The sequence below is a fragment of the Vanellus vanellus genome (assembly GCF_965231255.1).
Source record: "Vanellus vanellus genome assembly, chromosome: 1".
Taxonomy (NCBI): Eukaryota; Metazoa; Chordata; class Aves; order Charadriiformes; family Charadriidae; genus Vanellus; species Vanellus vanellus.
Genome location: NC_138905.1, coordinates 124,181,756 through 124,199,588, shown reverse-complemented (window position 1 = coordinate 124,199,588; position 17,833 = coordinate 124,181,756). Strand labels below are relative to the sequence as shown.

The 17,833-nt window shown below is 37.2% G+C and overlaps 1 protein-coding gene across 1 annotated transcript in view; it reads right to left on the bottom strand.

Moving 5' to 3' along the window:
• Positions 1 to 17,833, bottom strand: part of TRAPPC10 (trafficking protein particle complex subunit 10) — a gene marked incomplete at its 5' end in the record, with an annotated part of 48,275 nt that overhangs the window by 9,622 nt on the left and 20,820 nt on the right. Inside the window, 8 exons of the mRNA XM_082497008.1 lie at positions 885 to 1,026; positions 4,771 to 5,285; positions 7,429 to 7,541; positions 9,639 to 9,779; positions 10,934 to 11,025; positions 14,068 to 14,144; positions 15,348 to 15,462; positions 17,358 to 17,504. Coding sequence (XP_082353134.1) covers positions 885 to 1,026; positions 4,771 to 5,285; positions 7,429 to 7,541; positions 9,639 to 9,779; positions 10,934 to 11,025; positions 14,068 to 14,144; positions 15,348 to 15,462; positions 17,358 to 17,504 — 1,342 coding nt within the window. The remainder of the gene's footprint in view (positions 1 to 884; positions 1,027 to 4,770; positions 5,286 to 7,428; positions 7,542 to 9,638; positions 9,780 to 10,933; positions 11,026 to 14,067; positions 14,145 to 15,347; positions 15,463 to 17,357; positions 17,505 to 17,833) is intronic.

The window sequence follows — 17,833 nt, the reverse complement described above, 5'->3', positions numbered from 1 at the left end:
TGTAGCTCTGGCACCACAGAATTCAGTGAAATACAATAATTCCAAAGAACTTACTACGCTTTTTGTTAAGTTCTCCAGGTTGCAGACAGCTTTGCATTTTTGCACTTACAATGCCAGTCACACCCACATGCTGTATTTACATAATCAAGATAATAATAATGCCAGTATGCACGAACTCTCAAATATCTGAATCACAACCATCAATTTCATAGGGGTAGCTAAATTGATTAATGCCCAATATGCCTGTCCTTCCTTCGCCACCCACTGCAACCCTTGTAACCGGAATGATAGCACAAAATGCATATTGAATCCTTAACTGCCTCAGTTAATAGCCTGAAAACAAAATCACTATTAACTTCCATTTATAAACTTGTAGAGTTTATTAAAAACTCTACATGTAATGCTTAGCTGCCCGTGAAACCAATGGATGTATTCAATATTGTTTTAATAAGTTTATATGACCACCTCTAGTAGACAATCCCAGTTCTTACGCATTTCTTGTAAATACCAAAGAGACTGCAGCATCACAGAACTAACCAATAAGGAACTCAGTCAATTACAAATTTAAATATTCACTTTACCTAATCAGTGTGGCAGCTCAAATCATTCCTGATATTTAAGTGACAGTACATGCTCAAATTCATGTTCAAAAGTGATACTACATGTTTCAGAGCTAAGCACCGAAATTAGTTGTTGAAAACTAGCCATCATTGACAGAGCATACTTGATGGATAATTTGAAAAGTGAGAATTTATTTTAGACTCACAATTAAGAGTAAGGCAAAAAAATTCTGAGTAGCATTCAAGCCAGAAAACGCTTTATCTAGTCCCATGAGAATACAACAGAAATCATCAAAACAACTTCAGCATAGCAACTGTACCTACCAGTCATTGGTTCCACTTTTAGCTGGGGCTCCTGAGAATATACATCATACTGCACAATTGGGTAAATATGAAGAAGGACAAACTGTACTTTTCCCACTGAAGTGCACAGTTGCCTGAGTGTGTATGTCCCAGGTTCTTTGGCCTTTGAAGAAAACATTGAATGGATCTTTCAATTTAAGAAATACTTCTAGAACAAACCCTCTACTAAAGAACAGCATGTTTTCAGCTCATTTCTATCAGATACTTCACATTCATAAATTAAAATGACAGACTTGTTCTCTGAATAAGTGACAAGATTTGCACAAAGAAGCACCTTTTGCCCCATTAAGATAGAAGCTCGAGTGCTGGCTGATTCAAGAAAAAAACATCATAAGTAACAAGTACCAACAACTGGAATAACTAATATAGTAGCTATGCTGTCAAACTCTTATTTTGGGGTGCTTTTTGCCTTGTTACTTGGTTGGTTCCCCCCCTCGAAGTCCCACGTACATTAAAATATAATTATATTTATTAAGTACTGAAATGATATTTAGCAAGCAGCAAAGTGCTTATTTGGCTAACATTCATAAAATCCTACAACATCTATATAAGGCACAGCTTTCAGCTCAAGCTATTGATTTCACACACTCGCCACCCCACACCCTGTGTGAATGCTTAAAAAAAAAAATTAATACATACATATTTAATTTCAAACTCTTCTCTTACCTTCAATAATGGGATTCTAGATGTTTTTCAATAACATTATAAAATGCAAATCTGCAACATCTACTAGTATATTTATTCTTGATTCTATTTGGTCTTAGCTACTACTGCTAGGGAATGGGAAATGTTTTCTTTTTCCATGTGCCATCTTACCAAGTGTAATACATAAGTATTGATGTTGGGTATAATTAAGTCTAACAAATAAGATCAGAAATTATGGAGAAAAGCTGTTAATGACTTAACATTGAAACCTCACACAGTTATTGACACAGCAAATCCTGACTGAAATACTGAAATTCAGTATCATGCATTTTGACATTAAAGTCACTAAATTGTATCCCTTGAATACTTTATAAGCAAAAAAGTACGAGTGAAATCTTTCATAACGTATACATACTTTAAGCCTCAACATGTGACAGGACTATCAGTCTGAAAAATTTAGATAATGCTTTCTGATTTCTTTTAAAGCTTGAAAAAATACACTGAAAGATTGCTATCAGTATAAATAATGCTAATCATCAGTCCAAGATAAAGAAAGAATCAAACTCCCTCTGCATCTTAGAAGCACAGTCATTCCTCTTTCCGCAAGAGTAGTGCGATTAAGCATTACTGTAAGAAAATTTAGAAAATAAGTTGCCAGCAGTTTTGATCCTCTGGCCAGCTATGTAACCCAGTAGAAGAGACACTACAGTGATAATGGATTTTTAGTAAATATTTAAATACTGCAGCTAAAATCTAGAAAAGCTTTCTTCGTGTTATCTAGTAATACACTGTTCAAAAAAAACATAATATATTCAGATTTTCCCTTTAAGGACAGGTAAGTCATGCTTTGAACAACTGTATGAAGATAAGTAGGATTCACACTGAGCAGTCTTCCCATGCAAAGTTCATTCAAGAAAGCAAGCTCAGGAAAATAGGAAAGTTAAGGGTAAGACTGTTCACCCTCCAATAGCCACCATAAGCATGCAGAACAAGGCAAATTTAAAGCAGAGTTGTATCTAGCTTTTCATGCATCTCTCTTCTTCTGTGGTTTCAGACTGCTTCCTGATCCCACTAAGCCACAATGCCTGCTCAGAACAGTTTAACAGATTTCTTCTAGCAAGGCTACTTCATCAGAAATCCAGTTCTACATGCATGTTAATTTATTTTACAGAAAACTACAATGGCAGCCACCAAGACCTCTGACATCTCCAGATCCCATTAACTTGACCCAATCCTTTGAAAGAACGAGAAACCTACAAAATTATGTCAGTAGGTAGTTCAAATGACATTATTGCCATTTCACATTGTATCATCAGGGACTTGAACTCAACTTCCATCTTAAGAGACCTGCTATCTACACAGGTTCCACAATGTGCGTGTGCACATGTACCAAACACATCTCTAGTGATTTCTGCCCCAGCACTGAAGGACTGCAAAGGCAGAGTATATAAACTTATAGAAAGCTTCACTCTAAACAAAAGTTCTATGCCAAGATAGAAATAATTATTTAAAAAAACAGGGGAGGCAGGGGGACAGAGAAGGTTATAAACTCAGGTATGGAGTACTCAAAATATGCTAAGAATGCTAAAGAAACCTCCTGGCCTGCTCTCCCTGGCTATCAATTTTTAGTCATCGAAAGCAGATATGTAGATTCTTACTTCATAATTACTTTAAAAAAGGGGACCAAAGCTAATTTAAACCAGTTAGAAAATGGCAAAGCTAGCAGGCATATATACCATACGTGACTGCAAAATACTTTCTCTCTCCATAGCATCCGTATCCTTTCCAATATACAGACTGGATAACGCTCAGAAAATGAAGCAGCTATGAAACACCTGTTGCATTCCTCATTGTGTTGCCCCATCTCTTATTAATCATTCAGATGCTGCACTGAATTTCTCAGCATTTTCTCACTCAAATTTTCCCTACACTGATATTCATTATTGTAGTATTGAACTCTAATAAATACTTCCCTACGAAGGGTTACAGAGGTGGGGATGGAGACAGAAAGTATTAAAAGAAAACTCAAAGAACAGAACAACATTATAATTAAGGCCAGAAGCTCCTACTTCTGGAATGCCAAACAGATGGTGAAGTCTGGCTTTTGAAAATGCTTGGCATTTCACTTGCCAGAACTAAGTCAGAAGGTAAATGCCTTTCCCCATTTCATTAAAGCAAGCAAACAAACCACAGATCAGCAAAGTACAAGGCAGTTTTAGAAAAAAACAAAACCAAAACTATACACGCACCACAACCAACCAACCATCAGGACTGGTACTCAGTACTGGTACTGCTGATTTCCAGTTACTATGCATCTAGTAGTAACACAATGTGAACAGAAGCGATAAGCACTACTGTCCTTAAGTATTTCAGCATATGCTGGGAGTACCTAGCTTGCTGGGGAAGAATGGGAGAGAAAAAAAGACATATTAAGCTGACTTAGAGTGCATGCGTAAGTCAGGAATTGAGGGAGTTCATATACAACACTATATGGCAGAAGCAGGACTGCAATCCATTTTCAGAGGGTGGCATTTAGATGGTGACACTCTTATTTTCACAGCTGTTTGCTCATTCAAATTTAGTCTTCCCGTAGCAGAGAATCCTTCTTCTCATTCCTTATGTGATTAAGATGAATAATGGGGGCAATCTTAATTCTGACATCTTCTAAATTCAAATATTTGAAGCTGAGCTTAACTTTGTCATACTTCTTGCAGGTCGGTTTACTATATCCACCAAGTGAAAAAATATTCTACCACTCTCCACAGCGAAGAACAGGCCATCAACCAAATTTAATGACAGAGTCACTCAGTAAGGGCTAGAAAATGCATTCCCATCAAAATTTTTAAATGTTATTCCCAATGAACTCAACAGTGAAGTTAGACTTCATGAGCAGTACATTATTTTGTATATGAATTTATCAGTTTAATTTTTGGCAGCAATAATCAAGATGTTTAAACTACATTTTGGAAGGCTTACTCTAATGATTGCAAATAGGAGTCACCTGTACATTTTGGCATAAACATACCAGCCTTCTTTCAAGGGAAATTAAGGTCTAGAACAACGAAAAGAAAGCCACAAGGGGAATCACATCACCCAAGCTGTATCAGGAAGCAATACACAGGTCAGCACTATGCTCTTCCTCAGCCAGTGCTTTTAGTTCTTCTTTCATGAGTGCTACATTCACTCAACTATAAAAACATACCTGAGTATTGAATGTTATTTTATTGACCCCTGGTTCCAGTATTAAGTTGTTGCATTTCAGCACATGAGCCCCATCTTCTAAAGTCACCCCTGAAGGTATATCCAGCGAACTGCTGCTCTCTTGCCTTCGTAGTAGCATGTGCACATTTTTGCAGATAATTCCTGCTGTGTTCAAAGAGTTATCTGAGGGACTCCGTTCATACATTTCATATAGCTCCAGTGCTGGCAAGTTGTTTCGTGACAAAGGAAAGCCTGCAACTTCATTTGGAAAGCTGATAACGCCATTGGAAGTTTTGTGCTTAGTGAGCCATTCTGCTGTTTTTCTGTAACTATTTTTTTCAATGCTGAAGTGAACATGGATGGCAATCTGATCCACTTGGACTGGGATAGGCATGTGGCTCAGCAAAGTCAACTCAATAGACAACATTCCACCCACATGGACAAGAGCATTTGGAGGGTCAAAATGTAGAGTTTTCAATTGCGCAAAGGAGTGCATAGGCAATATAACCTTTTGTCCTGGAAAGATAAAAACAGGGATTTTATTCTTCTCAAGTGCTACTGGAGATCAGCAAATCTTTTCTCTTAAAAAGTTAACCCCTAGAATTAAACGAATCAACAACTTTTCACAATGAAACCTCTCACAATAAATCAATACTTTCATATTTTAGTTTTATCTAGCATAGAAATGAGACTTAGAGACACTGAGATTTGTTTTCTAACAGTTACATCTACTACAATTTTAGTACTCAGGCTATTAAAGACAACTAAACTAAGAGACAGTGTCTAAGCAGAAGTTTAACATTTCACTACTACATAAAGCATTCTAGATGAACACAGTGGCATAAAGTGACAAACTTCCCAGAGCGCATAAATTAAGAGCAAGTACAAGTTTAAGAAACTAGTGATTGGACTGGTGCCTTCAGCCATCAGCTTTACCATACAAGGGTCTTTCATTATCTTTTCTAGACTCCAAAAACCAACACAGAGGCAGTACCAAAACTTAATTAAGAAGCAAGTTGTACTGGGTTTGCATAGCAAAGTTTTGGTAGCGGGGAGGCTACAGGGGTGGTTTCTGTGAGAACCTGCTAGAAGCTTTCCCTGTGTCCGACACAGCCAATGCCCACCAGCTCAAAGATGGACTGACCGCTGGCCAAAGCCGAGCCCATCAGCGATGGTGGTAGTGCCTCTGTGGTAACATATTTAAGAAGGGGAAAACAAAACTGTGTGATTGCAGCCAAAAAGAGGAGTGAGAATATGCGAGAGCAGAGATTCTCCTGCAGCCCATGGAGAAGACCATGGTGAGGCAGGCTGTCCCCCTGCAGCCCATGGAGGTCCATGGTAGAGCTGATATCCACCTGCAGCCTGTGAAGAACCCCACACTAGAGCAGGTGGATGCCCCAAAGAGGCTGTGACCCTATGGGAAGCCTGTGCTGGAGCAGGCTCCTAGCAGGATCTGTGGACCCATGGAGAAAGGAGCCCACACTGGAGCAGGTTTGCTGGCAGGACTTGTGACCCCATGGGGGATCCACACTGGAACAGTCTGTTCCTGAAGAAGACTGCACCCTGTGGCAGGGACCCACACTGGAGTAGATTATGAAGAACTGCAGCCCATGGGAAGAACCCACATTGGAGAAGTTCATGGAGGACTGTCTCCTGTGGGAGAGACCCCACACTGGAGCAGGAGAAGAGGGTGAGGAGTCCTCCCCCTGAGGAGGAAGGAGTGGCAGAGACAATGCGTGATGAACTGACCCACCCCCCTGTGCCACTGGGGAGGAAAAGGTAGAGAATTTGGGAGTAAAGTTAAATCTGGGAAGAATGAGGGGGAGATGTCTTTAAGATTTAGGGTTTTTTTCTTGTTATCCTACTCTGATTTGATTGATAATAAATTAAATAAGTTTTTTTCCCCCCGAGTCGAGTCTGTTTTGCCTGTAATAGTAATCAGTGAGCAACCTCTCCCTGTCCTTATCTTGACCCATGAGCCTTTTTTTCTATTTTCTCTCCCCTGTACAGCTGAGGATGGGAGCGATAGCGCTTTTTGGTGGGCATCTGGTGTCCGGCCAGGGTCAACCCACCACACAAGTCTAAAATAACATATTACTTATGGTACATCCATTCATCAAGAAAAACTTTTGCATAAAAATGAACAGTCTTCAGATCTACAGGGAGTATTCGATATTAAGTTGAACTATGATTAATATCTGAGGACAAGGTATTACTGAAGCAGCAGCAAGAATAAAGAGAAGAGGTAGGATGGTCAAAGTAGTAAGTTGCAATTTGATGGGAACAGATCTAACATCAAAACCAAAGTATTATCATCACAGAGCTGCCATCTGTGTGCACGTAGAGCAGAGGTTAACTTACAAATTGGAAAAAATCCAACACAAGATAAATTATGAGCTGTCAAAGCAGAAAAACAGATAAGTGAAGGAAAACAAAGACTATCTGGTATTCAGGATGAAAATGGTAATTACCCTTTCATCTTTAACTATTCTTATTTATTGCAGAAGTTTTATAAATGTTCCAGAGACGACAAGAAAAGAACCATATTGGTTCAGAAGTCATACACAAGGTAATTAAAACAATCAGAAAAAAAGCCTTCCGATCTACTTTTAGGGAAAGATCAGATTAGAGCAGCTTAAGTTTTAAGAACCAGACTTACCTTGGTTCTCTGCTTGCTGATTGGCAAAATCTAGTATTTCTTGGCAAAAGCTTTTGCGTTCATCTTCTGTCAAGTGATTATCACCAGCTAAAAGGCTGCTTGTTTGAAGATAACTAACAAAGTTAAGGAAACATGAGGTAGAAACCTACAACATTCAGAAATTTGACTGAAAACAAGACAGTTCAAGTACTGCTTTTCTAATCTTTTAATACAAAACCTGCTTTTATCATCACCATACTCTTCCATTAGAAAAGAAACAATGGAAGATTTACTATCAACTGAGAATATTGCAGAATCTCTACTTTTTGCAGACCTACTAAAATATGATCCATTATTAACCTGTGCAATATTCCCCCATCTAAAAAGGTTAGTGATCATAGAAAATTATTTGACAATACATAAATGCAGCATGCAAGTTAAAGACAGTGTGTTGCATTACACTACCCAACATTTAGAACGAAGTAACTTCACTATTTGATTATATTCCAATTTACTTGGCTGAGAATCTGCCAGCTGTTACAGCATCACTTACCATAACTAAGTCATAAGACATTCTTTATACATTTTGAGTGGTGAGGATACAAATGCTCATTTAAGTATTTAGCTAAGATTGCAATATTACTGGCACAGGTTCTTTAAGAGCATTTGCACTGAAGCAGAAAAATTTAAGTGTGTTTAAAAGTGATGTAAGAATTTTCAACGGAGGCAGATATTTACAATGTCTAAGTCTAGTTCTAAAAAAAAAAAAAAACCAAAAAAATAACAAGAGAACGAAACCAAAATATGCTACAAATCTGAATTTAGCTCAACTGATTTTCAGCTACAGTAAGATTCCTAGTACTGTCACTTAGAGACTAAAATATGAGCTTCTGAGGCAAAAAACAAAAACAACACAAGAACCCCAACGAACAACTTTGAAAAAAAGCTAGAACGACCATTCAGAAAAGCTCTCTTTCCTTGCCATTTCCACAAGGACTGTACTGCAGAAAGTATCTGTTCAGCTGACCATCCCAGTTTGGAACACCTAGGGGAATTCCATTTCTAACTATGGCACCAATGAAAGCTGCACCCTTCCCCCAAGCCACCAAAAAATACTGAAAATTTGCCGTTTTGCTATAGTACATAATATCCTGCAGGTAGCACAACAGTTAAGATTAGAACTAAATTACTTAATTTAGCTACCAAATTTAGGCAACAACATATGAGGTTAAAATGAAAGCCACAATTCAAATTGCACTGTTTCTAATGCCAAAAAGAATACAACAAAACACTCAAGGCCAGTCAGTAGACTTCCCCACAAACACAGCCCTCTTCTCTTGAAAGTAGCAAAACTACAGCAACAGAGACAGATTTAATATTTAAACAAATACAGTTGTAGCAGATAGAGCTGGTGTGTGAAAATAATGCAGAGAGTATCAAATTGAAGAATTCGAAGCCTGTCAAACATTAGGATTGGGCCAAATAATTCTCTCAGAATATTACTTAGCATTTATGTGGAATTTACAGGGAAGATTTCATTCACACATTGAAGACTGAGCTTTTAAACAACTTAAAAGCAAACAACTCCCACTCCCCTTCTGAAGCAAAAATCAAAGCCAGAAATAAAAAATAAATAATAGCAAAAAAATACTGAGACACCGCACACCACACCAAAGCCCCAAGAATTTTCATCTTCTAAGCCTCAGTTTCAACTTTTAGAAAAAGTCACCCTTACAAGTACCAGAAGAGTCCTTGCCTGGTCGGACACAAGAAAAAAATGGTATCAGTTACAGAAAGAAAGCCCAGAAATCAAGCTCGTTAATATAGGAAGACACTATAAAGCCATGTTTACCAAATGAAAAAACAGTACCACATAAAAACTTCCATAATGATGACATACAAACAGAACCATAAAAACCGTCTACGGTATTTGCTGAACTAATGACAAATTTCACATTATCCATGTTGCACCACTCTCTAGAGCCTAGACATATTTCAAACAGAGAGCAGCAACCACATGCAAAAGCTTTTAAGTGAACCAGATGTTAAAAAAAAAATAAAAATAACCCAACCCTCCCCAAATGAAAAGCAACGGAAACAAGAACTAACTCAGCTGTCTGATGTTTGACAGTTTCTCCTGTTAAATAAAAGTTAGAGATATGTCAGTAAAATAATCAGAAGTATCATTTTCTCCAGTCTTGATTTTCATGGCTCCGCCTTTTAGAGGATACTTTTCTATTTGCCCAAGGTGTTTCTGACATTCAGCTAACTGTTTTCTCGTATGTGTGACGAGCAATGCCCAGCCCTCAGCAAGGTAGGTTTTCAGTGCTCCCTGAAGATAGACTTCTGCCTTCTGTGGACCTTTCTTCCTCCTTAAAAAAATACAGGAATGAGTACAGAGTGATATAAGAACGTTTGCAGCCATGAAGACTCTCTACACATTTTCAAAAAGTGGTGATGGGAGAGGAACATTGCATATGAATGCAGAACAAGATGCAGTGAACCATTATGCTCTTTATTTTGCTGGTAACAGACCAACACATTGGCCTACCTTTACGTGATTCACTTAAGCAAGCAGAATTACAATTAGTATAAATATACCATGTCAATGAAATGCTTCATATATAGACCTATCCCAAGTCAGAGCAAGTGAGGCAAAGCTACCTCCCATGAATGCAACAAAAGCCATCTCAAGCTTCTGACAGTTAACTAAAAATACGCTTACTCAACAATTTTAAAGCAGGAAAATGCATCAATGAAAATATCATTTTATCACTACACAGCAGTTCCGTGGTAGTCTTTAAACCTAACATTATTCCTTCAGGTGAAAATTTAAATTAATTTAGGAGAATCTGGACTGCTGTAGTAAAATGGGTGAGAAGCATGTTCAAACATGTTTTCCCCAAGAAACACTTAGGACTCCCAAATTCTTCTAAATAAGAAAAAGAAAATGAAACAGAAAACCAATGCAGGAGGTTCCTTCAGTGGAATTTAACAGTGGGAATAAACAAAAAATAAATTGGAAGTTAGGAATAAAATCACTGTAAGTTTCACAGTGGAGGAAACAAACATTTTGAAATCATAACCTCAAATATGAAACTGATTGCTCTCCAAAGAATATGTTTTCTGGCTTTCCTTAGGCATATACATACACACATGTAGATAAGGTAACTATAAACTTTGAAACACATTAGAAGCCAGGTTACAAAATGGGCTATAGTAAATGCAAAGTTATTTCTTCCCCCCCCCTCCCCCGCCCTTTTCTCCCCAGGAGAAGAAAGCATCAAGCTAAAGAACACAGGACTGTTAAAGGTAAGAGTACCAAATCATGAGGTGAGAATTAGGGTTTGATATAAAGAGATTGATGATGTTCTTATTCTTTTTTCTGCTGAAATACAGCCTGAAACTTAGGGTATGTTTACATTTCAAAAAACACTTTTTAAAATTCCTTTTTAAATACAGCATGTTTTCCTCGAGGATTATATTCAAACCTAATGCATTTAAGACATTTTAAACATTCATTTACATATAAAACTCTGCCAAGTCCTTTCCCACAAGCTTAGCTGAGCGAATTCTTCCAATATTGGTGTACATTTCAATGGTGGCATGGGACAGATCCTGTTTAAAAGAAAAGAAACTATTATAAGCTTTATATATTTTTAGTAGCTATATGGTATTTCACACAAACTCATAGCCAGTAACTAAGTTACTACCACAAAAAGACCAGAATGAGTCACTTTTTAGATCTCCCCTTGCCCCCAGCACACAATATAGAGCAGTTTCTAACAGGTCATCTTCACTTTTTCTACAGTTGGTCATTATCCCATATCTGTATTATATATAGCAGAAGAAAAAAGCCTATTAAAAATTAGATAATGCAACTCAAAACCACCAAAATAGATGAGATGCAGTTTAAAGCACTTCTTTACACTTGAATCCTGCTGTCTTTTTTTGAAAGCACCTGTTTCTCAGTGACTATATGCCATTAGGTTATCATTGCAGCATTGTGCAGTGTATCATTCCAGGAGGCACCACACCATAACATATTTAGAACAATATTAGAGCTTGCCCCAGAGACTCACAACCAATACTTCAAAACCAAATCAACTACATACAGAACGTGGTACATGATACTTTCACTAAAGCTGTACATAATACCATTAAATATATTAAAGTTTGCAGTATGTAAACACACAATTAAACACAAATTGCTAAGTTACAATCAGACTAAGTATTTTCGCAAGAGTGCCTTAAAGGAATTTTGCTTGAAGCCATACAATCCCAAGCTGAAGTTTGACAGTCATCTTTAAGCTTAATTTCCAATGGAACCACACTGTCTACATGTCACCTTCCTCACCTTGCCCTAAGCTTGTCGTAACAGTGACAAGTCTTTGTCACAAAATTAGCAGTTACAATACACACTGTATACCACCACCAAACATTTTTCCTCAAGTATATAATAATCTCTGGCCAGATACATAAAAATATTTCACGCCATATTTACAAAAAGCAGCCTCTTCTGACTGTCAGCATCCACAGAAGCTCATTCTCCTTCACTTAGTGTATTAAGAACTACTCTATCCTTCAAAACAAATTGCTTAAGAGCTTCCAACTACCTAATTGTTTTGCAGAGTATCTGTCAGAAACCCCATAGGAATCTATGGGGTAGGAAAATGACCTAAAATGAGCTCCCAAAGCCCATTTTTTATGTTCCTCATGGAGAGCCTACAAAAATCACTTTTGTCTTTAAGAACTCATGGCAATACCCTCTGTGAGGTGACCGCTCCTTAACAGATTAGTATAACCACAGGGGAGTCTTAGACACCAGCTACACATAGAAATTAAAAGCTACATTCCCCCAAAATTAAGGTACAAGACAACGTGCTTGTAGAAGATTTGACATTCTTACAAAAGATTCTGAAGTTGTTGTATGAGACTAGCCATTGACTGAGAACAAAGCCTTTTCTGGTAATAAAAGCTCATCACTTCTTGCTTTCAACATGTCTGAAAAGCTGCATTTCACTTTCCAGACTCATTAAAATTTTAAATGCAAATAAATTATCTTAGCTGTGTCTGGAATTTTTAACTAATTCTATGTTCTTCTCCACTGAATACATAGATAAAATATGGGTATACATAAATTGTATACATTTATGTCACAACTACATAGAAAACAGTATTTTATAGTGTATGTGATATCTGAATTTCTGTTTGTCATGGTTTGGCCTCAGCCAGCAACAGAGAACCACGCAGCCGCTCGCTCGACTCCCACAGCCGTGGGAAAAATCAGCAGAAAAGGGAAAAACTCGTGGGTTGAAATATTATAATTTAACAGAACAGACAAAGGGAAGAAGAAAGAAAAACAATAACACCGGTAAAGGAATACAAGAACGCGATTACAGTACCGCCGCGAAACGCACCGACCGGACCCGCACCGCCGCAGCCCGCCCCCGAGTGGCGACTGACTCCCGCTCCCCGGCTAGCGCCTCTTACAGCGGGGCATGGGTCACGTGGGATGGAATACCTGCCTCCCCTGCCGGCTCCTTGGGGAAATTAACCCCATCCTTGCCGGAACCAGGACACTGTTGCATAAAAGTGCAGTCATAAATAATTGCCATTCCTGTTTGTCTTTCCTTGGCAAACTCTGCCGAACCCACTTAGTTTCTTAAATTTAGGATGATACTGCTGAATTTAGCAGACATCTTCAGGTGCAAGTTGGAACCGAATATGCAAGAGCAGTTGGCAGCTGAAGATTTTAGTTTTGGTCCAGCTATCCAAATAGTCTTATAATGAAATGAAATATAAAAATGAAACCTGGTATCTTCAAACAAAATCTTTTGAGACTTCTTCTTTTAATAAAACTTTGTAAAAATAAGTACCACCTAGTTTTAAGATTAAAAAAAAAAAAAATGCTCAGTTTTCCTCCAACTTTTCCCCAGAAAACTTTAACAGCACTGCAAATATAAGAAACTTCAGAGGAAATTTATTTAAGAAAAAAAATCCAAACCACCCCAAACTACACCCCCCAATACCAAACACACTCATGTGACAGCCAGGGTTTTTTTGTTCTATTCAATAATCTTTTATAAAAAAAAAATGCAGAAAATCATTACAATGGCTCATCAATAAGGGAGCTGTCAGGAAATAAACATGCATATTAAAGCACAACACGAATTCTAATGTTTCAATCTATGCCAGCTCCAAGTCTACTATCCACAGGTGTCCCCCACTTTATATAAGAAAACTCAACAGTGTAACTTCAACCATGTAAAACCTGTTGCAAGATGCAAGTCTAAAGCTGAATTCACACATCAATATTCTTCCGGGGAAGATTCAATTAATTCTGAACTCGCGACAGCAGAATATGATAACCATGACATTGGCTTTAGTAACAAAGTATACATACTTAGAGACAGCAACCTCTAACTCATAGCGATAAATACTAAAGTTAATCCAAATATTTGAAACTTGGAACCATACAGGGTTCCAGCGGTAAAACACATCAGCCATGTTCTGTTCAGTGTGTAAGCAATAACCTTTGATAACAAAATACAGATTTACATTTTCAATGTTATCTTCTAAGGTTTGGAAATTTTGGCCCTATTCAATCTATAATGTAAACACACAAAACTATTATAAATAATCAAAACTCATACTTACTAAGTAGTGTTTTTCAAAAGCTTCTACAGATGATAAGGCCTCTTTAAGTTTCTTATAAGGGCTCTGTGATGCATTTGCTTTAGAAAAAAGCAGAACAAGAGGTGTCACTTACAAATACATTCCTAATTTAATAACACACCCCCACCCCCTCTTTTTCCTTCAGTAGAAAGTGGAGGGAAAACTTAAAACTAATTTTATGCGAGAAATGTCACTAACACTCAGGGACAGATCATGAGTTTCTTCCCCAGGCTCTAAAATAAGATCAAGAAAGGCTGTTTCACAACTTTCTGTGTGTGCATGCACATGAGTGATGCTCAGGGTAGCAGGGCAAGCAGCAATATAGCAACTGTACTAACTTCTCTACACAGTATTTCATAACATTTATTCAACCTAGAAACACACGCAATTGTACTTAAATACCATATTGTGCCAAGAGTAATATCCTCACAACTCTCCACTGCTCTATTTATAAATCAGCATGACAGAAGTATACTGTAATTTAAAGACATTTTACTACTTTAAACAATGTACTTCAAAGGAAAATTGTTAGCAAGACCAAGTTACCAAGTTTTTTTTCTGAAGCAGCTTGCTCAATTTAAAAGTCTTTGCCAGACCAAATACGTGTCAGTATTTCTAGAACAAAAAAGCCACCATTTTAAATAAATACAACAGGCAGCATAGCACTGAATTAAGAATTATACACCAACATACCGGCAAGAGCAAGTGAAGCATCAGCCTGTCAGCTAATGCTTCATAGATACTAATTGTTCTAGCATATTTAACATCTGAAAGCTTCTTCCCTTCAGAAATATCTTTGTGAGTGATAAAATCCACAAAGAGTAAATAAATTTGATTGTTCAGCCACTCAAATAATATCACTTCAACTCAAATGATATCACTTTGTATCTTGAGTTGCAGGTTATCTATTTGTATCAGGTCAAGGATGCTCCATTTCTTTTTCAAATGATTTTATTTTTATTACTTGTCTGAAAGTAGTAAAAACTTTACTAAAAAACAGTACTGTTCAAGACTCTTTACCTAAATGCTGATAAATGGAGCATTAATGGACAAACTTATGCTTGAAACAGTAAGGAGATGCATTGATAATTTGAAGTACTAGACAAATATTAAAAGAACTCATAAGAGATAATAGAGTTCTATCAACATTTATATATATATATATAGGGAAACTTGGAAATTATTATTACTGATGTATTTTTATGCTATGCATTTAAGACAATGTTAGTTATTAGATAGAATGAATACATTCCAGGTAATACCTGTTTCAGGGCGTTCTGCTCCCAACCCTGCTAACAGATCGACTGTTCTGTTAAGGTCTTCTGAATTGGGTCCCTTCTCTGATGCAAGTCCACACAGATAACCCAGAGATTTTAACTATAAGAGAAACCAGATAATTACTTTCAATAGGCTACAAAATCAATATAAAATTCCTTTTATTCCGGTACATCATTCCTACACAACATTTCCACTGCTGTCATATTATACTGCTTGTAAGATCTGCATTAAAGTTGCTTCATGAGAAGAAAGTAGAGAACTTTTCAAAAGTAGCTATTATTCTCACAGTAGAAATTCATTTTATTAAGAATTAAATTGCATATAAGTTACTGGCTCAAATAACATTGGAACACATGCATAGACACACATGCATAACACCTGATCAGAGTAAATCCTTCTGTTTTACCATATAAACATGCACAAAGCTTGAGATGTTTGGCAGTTATCACCAAAGATCATTTCTAATAACTGTGTCTATATTTTTCAAAACTATATAATCAAGAAATGCAGGCAGTCTCCAGTACACTGATAAGACGAACTTGCAAGTTCACCCAAAGTATTGTATTCAGGTGAAAACCTTCATGAAAAAGAGATGATTAGCATAGCTAGCAGTATTAAAACAGTGCCACACAACTACCATAAAACCCCTTCTAGACAGCAGCTGGTACACTTGATACCCAGAAGTCAGCAGAGGACACTGTCTTAAAGAAGTTCAGTTCTGTTGGTAATTTGGTTAATTCACTTAGAACAACTCAATCAACTACCAAGGTAAGCCTGCAAAAGAAAAAACGGTCTCAACTTGTCATATTATTGTACACCATATAAAATAGGGATGGCTATTACCTTTTTTTTTTTTTAATTCCTTTTAATTTAATCACTAGTTGCTACAATTTCTTTCATTCAGTCTGTTCCACCTTACTGCTACTCATTATCCTACAATTTTTTCCCTTTACCCTTTGGGTTAGAAGAGCTATGAATGGGAGGGACATTCCCAACTCAGGTACATACCTTCCACAGAAACATGTAAGGAACGTGGGAAGGATCTGATGCACCCATCACCACTTAAAACAATTCTTTGTTTCCTTTATTCTGATCTCCCCCTGCCTGCCCTTTTTTTTTTTTTTTTTTTTTTTTTTTACACAGTAACTCATCAAGCTGATATTGTCTCTCTATGTTTTGTAACAAGACGAGAAGACAAGGATCTCCTAGGGTCAGTTAGAGGATTCCTAAGTCTACTGAAATATGAACAAACTATGCAAACAAGAGGATGAGCTTATACTGGTTTTCAAAAACACTCACAAAGATCACAGTATGCTATTTCAGTAGTTTCTGGAGTCTGTGATCTTTCCAAACTGTTTTTCAACAGTCGAAAGCAGTAGCAACCTTAGACACCAACTCTTTCATAGAAATGGAGTAAGCGGAACTTGAAAAGGCATTCACGTAATTAGAGAAGGGGCTTAACCAAACTGAAAAGGCCACTTTACAACATTTACTTTATGCTAAGTCACAGTAACTGAAAAGTTGCAAATTGTTACTTATTTGCCTCTTTCACAAGCTGCCAAGGGTAACATCTTCAGTGAAGTCACAGCTCTATTATTACCATACTAACATTCTGAAGAAATAATGAACTATGTAAACACACTGCAGTAATCTCTGTTTATAACGGTAAATGCATCCAAATCTGGGCAGCTTCTCCTGCTATAACTGAAATTCGTGATCCTTCTCTCAGTCAACATGGACTGAGTTCGTTCTGGAGTTCAACTAGTCAGTCATTATCAAACTAGTTGGGGCTGGGGGAGAACACACATAGACAAAGAGTTATTCCCAGTCCTCATCTGACAGTGGAAAAAGGAGATATAAACCTGGATGTCTCATCTAGACAAGACTCAAGGCAATAAACCAAACCCCATATTAAATTCCAAAATAAAAAGTGCAGAAACAAATGGTCTACTTCAAAACCGTAATAACACAACAGCAACACTTCATTTACTCACCTTCTCAGTGGCATAGCTCCATAAGCCAACTGTGTGGGAAACATTTGCATCTATTTGAGCCCTATCACAGCAGCCTTCTATTCTTTGTAAGACTTCCAAACAACTCAAAAATACCCAACAGTCCAAAGCTCCGGGAGGAACAGAGACCTGAAGATCAACAGATAAAATTAACTGGGAAATAAACATTAGTCAGATGAGAAAATACTTCAGGAAAATACTTTTCATGATACAATGTAGCAGAGCCTCTTGGAAGAGCTTACTTTAAGAATACACAAAAAACAGGCCAACTCTCACTGCTTCCTGAAAAATGTATATATATTAGTTCATGAAACAAGGACAGCTATGCAACTAAACAGCGATTATATTAACTAGATTTGATACACTCACCAAGATGAAAGAGAAAGAAAAGAGGACTAATAGGTACTAGTACTTGGAAAAATTCCAAAAATTTGGAAACTAAGCTTAAGGAAAGCAGA